Raw genomic sequence first — 14,244 nt, 5'->3', positions numbered from 1 at the left:
ACCAACACAGAAAGCAGGTGCTCAAGCTAACCACTCACTTTTATAAAAGAAAGCCTTTAACTCATGAATTCTCGAATACTAGCTTTTAGAACTGGACACGGAACAACAGAATGGTTCCAAATAGGAAAAGGAGTTCGTCAAGGCTGTATATTGTCACCCTGCTTATTTAACTTATATGCAGAGTACATCATGAGAAACGCTGGACTGGAAGAAACACTAGCTGGAGTCAAGATTGCCGGGAGAAATATCAATAACCTCAGATATGCAGATGACACCACCCTTATGGCAGAAAGTGAAGAGGAACTCAAAAGCCTCTTGATGAAGGTGAAAGTGGAGAGTGAAAAAGTTGGCTTAAAGCTCAACATTCAGAAAACGAAGATCATGGCATCCAGTCCCACCACTTCATGGGAAATAGGGGAAATAGTGGAAACAGTGTCAGACTTTATTTTTCTGGGCTCCAAAATCATTACAGATGGTGACTGCAGCCATGAAATTAAAAGACGCTTACTCCTTGAAAGGAAAGTTATGACCAACCTAGATAGCATATTGAAAAGCAGAGACATTAGTTTGCCAACAAAGGTCCTTCTAGTCAAGGCTATGGTTTTTCCTGTGGTCATGTATGGTTGTGAGAGTTGGACTGTGAAGAAGGCTGAGCGCCGAAGAATTGATGCTTTTGAACTGTGGTGTTGGAGAAGACTCTTGAGAGTCCCTTAGACTGCAAGGAGATCCAACCAGTCCATTCTGAAGGAGATCAGCCCTGGGATTTCTTTGGAAGGACTGATGCTGAAGCTGAAACTCCAGTACTTTGGCCACCTCATGCGAAGAGTTGACTCATTGGAAAAGCCTCTGATGCTGGGAGGGATTGGGGGCAAGAAGAGAAGGGGACGACAGAGGATGAGATGGCTGGATGGCATCACTGACTTGATGGACGTGAGTCACAGTGAATTCCGGGAGTTGGTGATGGACAGGGTGGCCTGGTGTGCTGTGATTCATGGGGTCGCAAAGAGTCGGACATGACTGACTGACTGATCTGACCTGATCATGTAATATATGTACATTTGTAGTTTCATTAACAGAAATATTGCAAACATTATTAGAACACCGTGTTCTCACAAATTCATCCACCAGGTGCCCTCACCTTAACTAGAACCTTTCGTAATTCTTCAAAGTAGACAGGGAAATTGGCTTCGACTTGAAGGTCTTCAATAGCAAAAAACGATGCCATTGACTGGATGATATCACCAGCCAAATCGATATCATCAGTATTTACAGTAATCTATCCACAGGAAAAAAGACAAGTTAGCACCCTCAGACAGCTAGAACAGTACCTGAACTTCCCCATATTCAACACATTTATTGGAACATAAATTTATATGCAATGATAAATACAAATAAGGTCCAGCCCTCAAGAAAACATTATTTCTAGCAACAGGCAAAAAAAAAAAAGAATCCTTTTGCCTTATAAATGGAACAACAGAATCATTCAAACAATGAAAACCTTTTGTTCTCCTCTGTATTCCTAAACCACCCCAAACTAGGTGACAAACAGGTGAAGGGAAGTGGGGGAGAGAGGTAGAAAACGCGCTCATCGGCATTATACGCCTGTGTCAGGTGATAACACCAACAGTCTAGGTTGAGACACGTGGTTTTACGACCTTGAGATTGGTGTCACCCACCTTGCTTAACACTGAGTGTCATAAATGTTTACATGAGAAATCTGTGTCCATGACAGTAAAAATTACCTCTCCACTAAGTTTTATCTTTATATACAGCTGGCCACCGTTCCGTAGGGATGTGAAACACACTTGAAATGGAGCGTTCTGAATGTTAGTATCCTCTGGTAACAGAAAGTTCTGGTTGAGCCACATAACAACCTTAAAGATGAAGAGTGTGAAATGAATTTCCATTTTTTAAGTATGGTCATTAAGAGTTACCCTTCTTTCTAGTTTTACTACTTGGTTTAAAAAAACAACAATTACAACTCTTCCCCTACCAAAACACTACTCACACTCCTTTTTCCCACCTGATACATGTAATAAATAACATGCACAATTATATCTGGTTCCATAGCATGCATTTTCTACTCAGACATGTATTTTTAAATTTATTTATTTATTTATTTAGTTTTACTTCTTGGCTGCACTGTGTGGCATTTGGGACCTTAGTTCCTCAACCACGGATTGAACCCGAGGCCCTGTAACCGATGGATCACCAGGGAAGTCCCCTACTTAGACATAACCTTATATGCAATGTAGACACGATTCAAGTATGATGCTAATTCTGTTTAAACGAGAGCTCTTCTGTGGCTCTAGCCTGCTTAAAATCATTCCACTGCATCCTTTAAAACATTTAAATGAAGTTTGCACGCACACAGAGATAACATCCACACTATAAGTAAAGAATAAATCTTAATATAAATAATAGTAATACTTTACAGTGGTTTATAACACAAGTTCTACATAAGATCCACTTGTGAGGCATTTTGGAAGGGGCCACCTGTAGAGTTTCAAGTTTCACAGACCACTAAGGGGCCTGAGAATTTCCATGATTAAAAAGCCTCACTGAGAATTCTAAAGTCCAGTCAAGGTTAAAATCCACAGGTATTACTAGTCCTTAGTACTCCTGCCTGGAAAATCCCATGGACGGAGGAGCCTGGAAGGCTGCAGTCCATGGGGTCACTGAGGGTCGGACACGACTGAGCGATGTCACTTTCACTTTTCACTTTCACGCATTGGAGAAGGAAATAGCAACCCACACCAGTGTTCTTGCCTGGGGAATCCCAGGGACGGGGGAGCCTGGTGAGGTGCCATCTACGGGGTCGCAGAGTCGGACACGACTGACGTGACTTAGCAAACTTTACAAAGTGCTATTATACCAATTACCTTGGACGAGGGAGATACCCCTCGTCCAAGGTAAGGAGCAATGGCTGCGCTTTGCTGGAGCAGACGTGAAGAGATACCCCATGCCCAAGGTAAGAGAAACCCAAGTAAGACGGTAGGTGTTGCAAGAGGGCATCAGAGGGCAAACACACTGAAGCCATACTCACAGAAAACTAGTCAATCTAATCACACTAGGACCACAGCCTTGTCTAACTCAATGAAACTAAGCCATGCCCATGGGGCAACCCAAGACGGGCGGGTCATGGTGGAGAGATCTGACAGAATGTGGTCCACTGGAGAAGGGAATGGCAAACCACTTCAGTATTCTTGCCTTGAGAACCCCATGAACAGTATGAAAAGGCAAAATGATAGGATACTGAAAGAGAAACTCCCCAAGTCAGTAGGTGCCCAATATGCTACTGGAGATCAGTGGAGAAATAACTCCAGAAAGAATGAAGGGATGGAGCCAAAGCAAAAACAATACCCAGCTGTGGATGTGACTGGTGATAGAAGCAAGGTCCAATGCTATAAAGAGCAATATTGCATAGGAACCTGGAATGTCAGGTCTATGAATCAAGGCAAATTGGAAGTCGTCAAATAAGAGATGGCAAGAGTGAATGTCGACATTCTAGGAATCAGTGAACTGAAATGGACTGGAATGGGTGAAGTTAACTCAGATGACCATTATATCTACTACTGTGGGCAGTAATCCCTCAGAAGAAATGGAGTGGCCATCACAGTCAACAGAAGAGTCCGAAATGCAGTACTTGGATGCAATCTCAAAAACGAAAGAATGATCTCTGTTCATTTCCAAGGCAAACCATTCAACATCACAGTAATCCAAGTCTATGCCCCAACCAGTAACGCTGAAGAAGCTGATGTTGAACAGTTCTATGAAGACCTACAAGACCTTTTAGAACTAACACCCAAAAAAGATGTCCTTTTCATTATAGGGGACTGGAATGCAAAAGTAGGAAGTCAAAAAACACCTGGAGTAACAAGCAAATTTGGCCTTGGAATACGGAATGAAGCAGGGCAAAGACTAATAGAGTTTTGCCAAGAAAATGCACTGGTCATAACAAACACCCTCTTCCAACAACACAAGAGAAGACTCTATACATGGACACCACCAGATGGTCAACACCGAAATCAGATTGATTATATTCTTTGCAGCCAAAGATGGAGAAGCTCTATACAGTCAGCAAAAACAAGACCAGGAGCTGACTGTGGCTCAGACTATGAACTCCTTATTGCCAAATTCAGACTTAAATTGAAGAAAGTAGGGAAAACCACTAGACCATTCAGGTATGACCTAAATCAAATCCCTTATGATTATACAATGGAAGTGAGAAATAGATTTAAGGGCCTAGATCTGATAGATAGAGTGCCTGATGAACTATGGAATGAGGTTCGTGACATTGTACAGGAGACAGGGATCAAGACCATTCCCATAGAAAAGAAATGCAAAAAAGCAAAATGGCTGTCTGGGGAGGCCTTACAAATAGCTGTGAAAAGAAGAGAAGTGAAAAGCAAAGGAGAAAAGGAAAGATATAAACATCTGAATGCAGAGTTCCAAAGAATAGCAAGAAGAGATAAGAAAGCCTTCTTCAGCAATCAATGCAAAGAAATAGAGGAAAACAACAGAATGGGAAAGACTAGGGATCTCTTCAAGAAAATCAGAGATACCAAAGGAACATTTCATGCAAAGATGAGCTCGACAAAGGACAGAAATGGTATGGGCCTAACAGAAGCAGAAGATACTAAGAAGAGATGGCAAGAATACACAGAAGAACTATACAAAAAAGATCTTCATGACCCAGATAATCACGATGGTGTGATCACTCATCTAGAGCCAGACATCCTGGAATGTGAAGTCAAGTGGGCCTTAGAAAGTATCACTACAAACAAAGCTAGTGGAGGTGATAGAATTCCAGTTGAGCTATTCCAAATCCTGAAAGATGATGCTGTGAAAGTGCTGCACTCAATATGCCAGCAAATTTGGAAAACTCAGCAGTGGCCACAGGACTGGAAAAGGTCAGTTTTCATTCCAATCCCAAAGAAAGGCAATGCCAAAGAATGCTCAAACTACCGCACAATTGCACTCATCTCACACGCTAGTAAAGTAATGCTCAAAATTCTCCAAGCCAGGCTTCAGCAATATGTGAACCGTGAACTTCCTGATGTTCAAGCTGGTTTTAGAAAAGGCAGAGGAACCAGATATCAAATTGCCAACATCCGCTGGATCATAGAAAAAGCAAGAGAGTTCCAGAAAAACATCTATTTCTGCTTTATTGCCTATGCCAAAGCCTTTGACTGTGTGGATCACAATAAACTGTGGAAAATTCTGCAAGAGATGGGAATACCAGACCACCTGATCTGCCTCTTGAGAAATCTATATGCAGGTCAGGAAGCAACAGTTAGAACTGGACATGGAACAACAGACTGGTTCCAAATAGGAAAAGGAGTTCGTCAAGGCTGTATATTGTCACCCTGATTATTTAACTTATATGCAGAGTACATCATGAGAAACGCTGGGCTGGAAGAAACACAAACTGGAATCAAGATTGCCGGGAGAAATATCAATAACCTCAGATATGCAGATGACACCACCCTTATGGCAGAAAGTGAAGAGGAACTCAAAAGCCTCTTGATGAAAGTGAAAGTGGAGAGTGAAAAAGTTGGCTTAAAGCTCAACATTCAGAAAACGAAGATCATGGCATCTGACCCATCACTTCATGGGAAAGAGATGGGGAAACAGTGGAAACAGTGTCAGACTTTATTTTTCTGGGCTCCAAAATCACTACAGATGGTGACTGCAGCCATGAAATTAAAAGACGCTTACTCCTTGGAAGGAAAGTTATGACCAACCTAGATAGCATATTGAAAAGCAGAGACATTACTTTGCCAACAAAGGTCCGTCTAGTCAAAGCTATGGTTTTTCCTGTGGTCATGTATGGATGTGAGAGTTGGACTGTGAAGAAGGCTGAGTGCCGAAGAATTGATGGTTTTGAACTGTGGTGTTGGAGAAGACTCTTGAGAGTCCCTTGGGCTTCAAGGAGATCCAACCAGTCCATTCTGAAGGAGATCAGCCCTGGGATTTCTTTGGAAGGAATGATGCTAAAGCTGAAACTCCAGTACTTTGGCGACCTCATGCGAAGAGTTGATTCATTGGAAAAGCCTCTGATGCTGGGAGGGATTGGGGGCAGGAGGAGAAGGGGATGAAAGAGGATGAGATGGCTGGATGGCATCACTGATTCGATGGACGTGAGTCTCAGTGAACTCTGGGAGTTGGTGATGGACAGGGAGGCCTGGTGTGCTGCGATTCATGGGGTCGCAAAGAGTTGGACATGACTGAGCGACTGATCTGATCCGATCTGATCTGATTATACCAATTATGTAATCCTCAGGGGCCCCCTGTGAGGTAATACTATCCTCAATGAAGGGAATTGGGCAAGACCCCTAAGAATTTACTTAGTTAAGTTAGCACTTGAACCCCCACAATATTCCCATTTCCAAGGGCCACTCTCTTTCCATTCTGATGCAGGCTCCTCTTAAAACACTAGATCTGGACAATCCCACTGCTGCTGCTGCTGCTAAGTCGCTTCAATCGTTTCCGACTCTGTGCGACCCCATAGACGGCAGCCCACCAGGTTCCCCTGTCACTGGGATTCTCCAGGCAAGAACACTGGAGTGGGTTGCCATTTCCTTCTCCAACGCGTGAAAGTGAAAAGTGAAAGTGAAGTCGCTCAGTCATGTCCAACTCTTAGCGACCCCATGGACTGCAGCCCAACAGGCTCCTCCGTCCATGGGATTTTCCAGGCAAGAGTACTGGAGTGGGGTGCCATTGCCTTCTCCAGGGACTAACCAAAAAAATAGCAGTTACAAACTGAGAGGAATTCACCTGTGACTAAGGATTGCTTAGGTAAGTAACTTTGAATTAATGATTCAAAATAAATATTTCTGAATTGATTAGCCAAGATAAATATTTTTGAATAACCTTTTCAAAATGGGAGAAGTTATTTTAGCAACATTTTTGGTACTTGTTGTAAACTATCCAACTCCAACCTAACTCCTTCATGTCATATTTACTGCTACCAAATAACACACTGGTGTAATTTCCCCTTTTCTGTGAAATAATGTCAAAGATTCTAAAGTGCAAAAGGGTTGCAAAGAGAAAAGCCAGACACTCACCCTCTGGGCCCGTTCTGCGATGATAAAGTTGATGTAACTGAGGGGCTCCCTGGCAGGGTCCGGGCTGGTGAGCGCATACATGGAGAATCGGGGTAGCTGTCTTGTCAGCTCAAACACGTGAAACTGGGTGCTACGGCCAGCCAACGGGATAGAAGAGAACTGTTTGTGTTGAATGTTATTTCAAAGGGAAAGGCCCCCCAGATAAACATAAGGTCACTACTGAGTGATCAAGCTGTTACTTAAGGGTTTCACTAAAGAAACTGTCTACTCTCTTCCCCCCACCCCTGCCTCAAAAAAAAAAAAAAAAAAAAATTGAGGGTTCAAGTCCCACAGTAATGGGTTTGGGGATTTAGAGGCGTGAGTCTGTGTATACATATGCATGCACCCAGGGTTTACAACACCCAAAAAGGAATCTGGAAAGGTTTCTATCTTCCACAAATCTAGTGCTTTTCTTCACTGGCTGAGGTTACATATGGCTGTCATGTAACAGAACCTAAACCCCTGTAGTCTTGGATGCCAAAACTATCCATTAAGTGTACTTTTGGAATTGCTGTGAATATGAAATCATCTGACTAAAGCCAGAAATAATCATTTCAAACTTACATACTTTTTACTTATTTTTTGGAAAGATTTCAAATTAGAGAAAGAAGAAGTCATGGGAAACCTTGCCTGGGTGGAAAGAGCCATTAAGTGGCTTCTCTGGCCCCGGAGAATCCATGGCAAGAGGGGAAATCTACACATTCTGCTGTCCTCTCAGTGCTGCCTGGACATGACCTGCGACGTGCAAAGGGTCACCTGCTCCTGTAGCCCACGAAGGTTTTCAAGTGCAGGTCCACGGGGATGTCCTTGGGAGGTGTGATGGGGATGCGGACGGAGCTGGAGAGGTGGTGGACACTGGGGTGCACCACGTGGCTTTCACCCGCAAAAACGCCCTCCGCAAAAATCAACACTGCTCGGATGATGGTGTCTGCAGGGAAAAGAGAAGACAGCAGTCCAAGAGCCGCTCCCAGACGACACGGGTGCCAACGACCACCAGCTGTGTGTCAGTAACACCTTACCATTAGAGGTGGAAATGCACAGCTCTGCATGGGCGGCCTGCGCCTCGCTCCCCAGGTTGACGGAGAGAGCGGTGTGGAGCTTGGTGTTGGCCGGGATCACGCCCCGATGCCCATCAGCCTCGTTCAGTGGACTGCTCAGCTCAGCCTGCAAAACACGTAACTCCCCCCACTTCCAACTTAGTCCCCGGAACAGTGAACTCATGTCAATTTTAAATATAGCTATTTGGCTTCAGAAGACACATCCCCTGTATCTTATATTCATCTGAGTCTTTCAGCGTCAGAGAAGTGACCTCATTCGTGCTCTCGCTCTAACCTGGCCTTTTCCCAAAGGAAAAGACCCTCATCCCTTCCTGTGGTTAGGGACCACTGCCCCCCAGCACGCCTTTTACGTTCTAAAAAACTTATTTACTGGCTATGCTGGGTCTTCGTTGCTGTGTGGGCTTTCTCTAGTTGCGGCGAGGGCGCTGCTCTAGTTGCGATGCGCGGGTTTCTCACTGCAGTGGCTTCTCGTTGAGGGCACGGGCTCTAGGGCGCTCGGGTTCAGCACTCGCAGCTCCCGGGCTCTACAGCACTAGCTCAGTAGCCGTGGCGCACGGGCTTGGGCTTCAGTGCCCCGAGGCACCAGGGTCTTCCCGATGAGGGTCAAGCCCATGCCTCCTGCACAGGCAGGCGGAGTCCTTATACTGAGCCACCAGGGAAGCCACCCGCCTGTACTGTTCTGTTTTAAATGACTAAAGAAACTCCCTTAGTGTAGCAAATTCAAACAGTTATACATGATGGGACAAATTAAAATCCTACTCCCCAGCTCACCCTCCAGCTGGTTGGATAAGTACATGTACACACGTATACACACACACACACAACAGCAGACCCAGAGTCTCTGCAGGTGTCCATGTTTATGTTATTTGTGGTTGAAAAAGATACTCTAAACACACTATTCTTGCTTCCCTTCACTCAATAATACCAGACATCCTTCCACATTAGTCCACGTGTATATACTTCATTCTTTTGAGCTGCTTAATATTCTCCAGCACCTGGTGGGCTGCCGTCTATGGGGTCGCACAGAGTTGGACATGACTGAAGTGACTTAGCAGCACCCTCTCTATGACTGACCAAAAGTGACCATCACTCCCACCTGTTCCCTGCTACAAACAGTGCTGCAATGTGTTTGAACAGTCGTGCAAATCTCTCTCTGGCTGAGCTCCCCGGCAGAGGGATTTCTGGGTTAAAGGATACGTGCCCTCTTCATTCTGACACTGGCAGAAAGGCCGGGCCATCTGCCCGCCCACCAGCGGGAAGGGGGAGCCCATGCCCCGCCATATGCGGAGAGCCTCCTTTCCCAACCGCCCATCCTCCTGGTCACTCTCAGCCTCCCACGTGCCCATCCCATCGGGTCCAACCTTGGCGTTTTCCTCATAGTTGCGGAGCTCCAGCAACAGGTTCTGTTTTTTCTGACTCAGCTCTCGGATCAGGTCCTGCTCTACGCTGATGTCCATGAGGTTGCCTCTCATCTCAGCCGTGCCCGGCAGGTAGCCTCGGACTGACAGGAGGCGGGGAAAAAAAAAAAAACCATAGGACTGAGGGAGGGCCCAGGCACAGTCAGGTCTTACTTTTAAGTCATCAATGCCCTAGTCTTAAAACCTAAGTTCTCATTTCCCCAACTCAGGTGAGTTTATTAGGATGAAAGGGTATCAACACAAACACTTTATGGTGAATCTCCCGGGATTCTGACCCAACTAGACTGAGAAATCTGACTTCTCAAAGATCTCTCCTGTCCCGATTTACTTTCTCCATCCACCGAGCAGCAGATTAACTGTTGACAGCCATCCATCCGGTAATCTCCCTCCACCACACCAGCAATCGCAGATGAAAAGTTGTCCTTAAAGATCACCTCCCCAGTCCGGTCACTTCGAGCATCGACCTAAAAATAGAACAAGAACTTGAAAACAGCTTCTGCTACAGGTTCTTAAAAATGACACAAAATTTTCAAGTTCAATCAGCTTTAGTCTAGAAGTTTTTAAGAGGGCTCCAAGGAGGGGATTTCCCTGGTGGTCTAGTGGTTAGGACTCCACCTTCCATTGCAGGGGATGAGAGTTTGTTCCCTGGTGGGGGACTAAGATCGTACATGACACTGGGTAACCAAGCCCTCTCGCCACAACGAGAGAGCCTGCACACAGCAGTGAAGGATTCCTCAAGCTGCAACTAAGACCCAAGGCAGCCAAATTAAAAAAAAAAAAATTTTTTTTAATGAGTACTCCAAGGCCCCCCCCCCACCTATGGCTTCTCAATACATACCTAGAACCAGGGGGCCAAGGAACCTCACTCAGCTCTGTTTTTTCTTAAAAGCTGTTTTACATACTGGCCTAGTATTTCATTTGGAGAAGGGGGTTGGCTGAGAGACAGTACTTTTAGAAAATACATAACACAACTGTGAAAGTCCAAACTTCCCAGGTTCGAATTCCAGCTTTGCTGCTCACTACCTGTGGGATCTTGGGCAAACCTCTTTAACCATTCTGGACTTGGCTTCCTCATCTGGAGATCAACAATAAGAACATGAGGAAAGTAACTGTATCTACACGTCAGGGTTGTAACAGGGTCGAAAAGGGTTAACGTGTGTTAAGCAGGTAGAACAGGGACTGGCACATAGAGGTATACAAGACATATTAGCTCTATACACAAATTTCACCTTTATTATATATAAATATATAAAATACATTACACCTAACATTTTTATTTATTTGGCTGCGCTGTGTCTTAGCTGTGGCATCAAACTCTTATCTGCAGCATGGGATCTAGTTCCCTGACCAGGGATCAAACCTGGGCCCCCTGCACTGGGAGTGTGGAGTTTTACTCACTGTTCCACCAGGGAAGTCCCCAGCTATATCTAAAGTTTGAAAAATGCCAAGCAAGCCTAGTCTCCCACCATTCACGCTTCTGGAATAGCCCTGTTTAAGGTCCCTTTGCCACATGAACTACTGAGATACTGCAGAGAGCCCTACAATCATCCACATCTCCTCTTCCCAAAGGAGGCAGATAAATAAATCACTGACCCTTCAGAAACGAACGCATCGCAAAACAACAGGGAAGGATAACCACCTAAAATGAGCTTTTGTTCTAAGCAAGAACACATGCATTATTGATAAAAGGCTGCTGCTGCTGCTGCTAAGTCGCTTCAGTCATGTCCGACTCTGTGCAACCCCATAGACTGCAGCCTACCAGGCTCCTACGTCCATGGGATTTTCCAGGCAAGAGTACTGGAGTGGGTTGCCATTGCCTTCTCCATGATAAAAGGCTAGCTTCAGAAAATCTAACGGAGCAAGCATCTCAGTGACCACTATTTTTGTCTTTTTATAAACAGCATTCTGGGCAAAATTTTGCAGTGAAAAACACACTAATTTAGGTCATAGCTTACTACCAGCTCCTACCCCTTGGCTGGAGAATACCATGCTCTTAATAACAACATCAGGTCAGCCTGAAAATTATGGATGCTAAAGCTAGTAAAGCAATGAATGGCCTGTACTGACCAGAGTTCTTCACACATTAACAGAAGCCTCGAACTCAGACTGAACTGAACTTGCTTCATTCTAACTTCTCCATGACCTTCAGCACTGCGTTTCCGCAGTATTTAGCAAATAAGAGGGTTAACTTGCTAACTAAGAAACAGGGCTACAAATCTGTATTTCTGTGGATTTTCTAGTCTTTTGCTTTATCCAACATGAAAGTTTTGCCATGGAAAAGATGACCCTCCAACTCAACAAGTGACCTACTAAAGAAAAAGTTAGTTGGCTAGTTGTATTTAAATTAAGTAATTCTGCACCTATGTTCACCTGGTGGATCTATATTCCTTTTAATGTTGTTTCTGTTGAGTGCAGATACCAACTGTTCCACTTATATCATGAACTGTATAGTTTGCTTATCTTTTGTATGGCTTAGAACATACAAATTATGATTATGTAATAGAAATTTCTTAAAATTTTGAAAGCATTTAACTAGACAGACTTCAAGGTTTAGAGTCAGATCTGAAGGTTAGTTTTGATAACTTAAGTCAAGTAGTTTTCTAATTCTTGGATCAATCATAATAATTTATATTCCCCCAAAATAGGGTCCCCTTTTATGGGTTTTCAAGTTTCTTAATAAGCAACTACACAGTCTTCCTTTGTAATTTTTAACACCTACACCAAAAACAAAACCAAGTGGAGAAGTAGGAACCAACATAACGGTTTTTTAGAATCTGCTCTTCACACAGCACCCAAAGGAAGATTACAAGACACTGGCCAAAAGTGAAGAAAAATCAAAGAAGAAAAGCTAGAACTAGCTGATCTCCTTCAGGCAATCAGCACTGACAGATGAGAGAGCTAGGGCAAACGGTATCCATGGAGATCTGGCAGCTCCTTCGGCAGTTTCTAACAAGGCAATCCTGGCTTGCCAAGAGACTGTACAAAGTTCTGATCTGAAGTTAAAAAAGGAAAGAAGCACAAAAAAAAAAATTCCTAGTTTGAAGTTATAGCTTGGAAAACAATGATAACATAACTCTTCCCACTAATTCTAAGATTTTAGTCAAACTTGAAGATTTACTAGAAAAGAGCTACATACTCACTGCTGCTGCTGCTGCTGCTAAGTCGCTTCAGTCATGTCCAACTCTGTGCAACCCCATAGACAGCAGACCACCAGGCTCTGCCGCCCCTGGAATTCTCCAGGCAAGAGTACTGGAGTGGGTTGCCATTTTCTTCTCCACAGTTCACTACTAGCTTACTAAAAATCCTTTTTTTTTTACTTGCCTATGCCTATGATCAACTTGATTAAATTGATTCCCATTCCTTCAAGAAAGGGATTTAGACCTTCCCTGGAGATCTTCCCTCAAATAAGGCTTATAAACTGAAAGGACACTCACTCACTCTGCAGTGTTGATTACCAGGGCAGGAAGAAAAAATCTAGGAAGATTATGAAGTTAAATTTGAAAGCACAGCCAAGGAACTCAAGTGCATATTCTCGTGTTATTGTTCGGAGTCATACAGCCAATATATCTCAGATAGTTATTACTTTAAATTATACTTGAACACTACTATTTAAACTTACCTTCCCATTGGACCAACCAGTTATCAGTTCACACACTCCATCAGAGTTAAGGTCAAAAGCATGAATACTCATGGCATGATTTTTGGACTGAAAAGGAATTTCAATAATTAGTATAGAAGTCCCTCAATAAGTATAAAATCCCTGAATATCAGAGAATGTATCATACAAACTTTAATTCTCCAGTATCGGGCTGTTTTGTCATAAACTCCAACGGTGCCATTGGAGAGGGCATAACCAAATCGACTGCCATACATGGGGCAAAGAGAGGTGATGATCTGCAAAAAATAGTGAAAAAGATAAAGTTCATTAAGGCTCAATTTAGTGCAAAGTGACTTTATAAAACTGCATACCTTGCTACAAGTGTGTTAAAATTAGGTTTAAATACACTTCCAACCCATTAGTGGGGAATGTGTTCTTCTCTATGATCCATGTCCTCTATTTCAGATTTGGATCATAAGAATTAAACTCACAAAGTTTACTGTTTTAGATCAAGCATATGTAGCAAATTTCAACAAATTATTTTTTTAAATAATAAAATCGAGGAATTAAGGAGGAAATAGACTATGTACACAAGATCTGGAGTATGTAAAATTGATGTTAAATTGATACACACTAGCTCAAAATATTTTCATGATTATTTCAATTTCCTTAACTTACAATATCTTACAGTCTAAATTTTAAAAGGACTTATAAAATCCACAATTAAATATCTTTTAAGAGTATACTTTTCCAAGGTATAATTTACTGTTTGCTAGAAGAAAACATTGGAGAAGGCAATGGCACCCCACTCCAGTTCTCTTGCCTGGAAAACCCCATGGACAGAGGAGCCTGGTAGGCTGCAGTCCATGGGGTCGCTAAGAGTCGGACACGATTGAGTGACTTCACTTTCACTTTTCACTTTCATGCATTGGGGAAGGAAATGGCAACCCACTCCAGTGTTTTTGCCTGGAGAATCCCAGGAACAAGGGAACCTGGTGGGCTGCCGTCTATGGGGTCACACAGAGTCGGACACAACTGAAGTGACTTAGCAGCAGCAGCAG

The 14,244-nt window shown here is 43.5% G+C and overlaps 1 protein-coding gene across 7 annotated transcripts in view; it reads right to left on the bottom strand.

Moving 5' to 3' along the window:
- BBS2 (Bardet-Biedl syndrome 2) overlaps positions 1–14,244 on the bottom strand; it is a 95,750-nt gene that overhangs the window by 4,028 nt on the left and 77,478 nt on the right. For 3 of the 7 annotated variants that reach the window (XM_044931874.1, XM_025268692.2, XM_025268688.2), the window contains exons 6-14: positions 13,366–13,479; positions 13,205–13,291; positions 9,914–10,049; positions 9,529–9,668; positions 8,129–8,297; positions 7,866–8,037; positions 7,071–7,200; positions 1,743–1,874; positions 1,139–1,276 (exon numbers count right to left, since the gene is read on the bottom strand). In XM_044931874.1, coding sequence (XP_044787809.1) covers positions 1,139–1,276; positions 1,743–1,874; positions 7,071–7,200; positions 7,866–8,037; positions 8,129–8,297; positions 9,529–9,668; positions 9,914–10,049; positions 13,205–13,291; positions 13,366–13,479 — 1,218 coding nt within the window. The remainder of the gene's footprint in view (positions 1–1,138; positions 1,277–1,742; positions 1,875–7,070; positions 7,201–7,865; positions 8,038–8,128; positions 8,298–9,528; positions 9,669–9,913; positions 10,050–13,204; positions 13,292–13,365; positions 13,480–14,244) is intronic. The other 4 variants (XM_025268689.2, XM_025268690.2, XM_006053666.3 and 1 more) reach the window with 4 other exon arrangements.

This window comes from Bubalus bubalis, chromosome 18 (genome assembly GCF_019923935.1).
Source record: "Bubalus bubalis isolate 160015118507 breed Murrah chromosome 18, NDDB_SH_1, whole genome shotgun sequence".
Taxonomy (NCBI): Eukaryota; Metazoa; Chordata; class Mammalia; order Artiodactyla; family Bovidae; genus Bubalus; species Bubalus bubalis.
The sequence above is the reverse complement of the archived record's forward strand: the minus strand, read 5'-3'. Positions and strand labels throughout refer to the sequence as shown.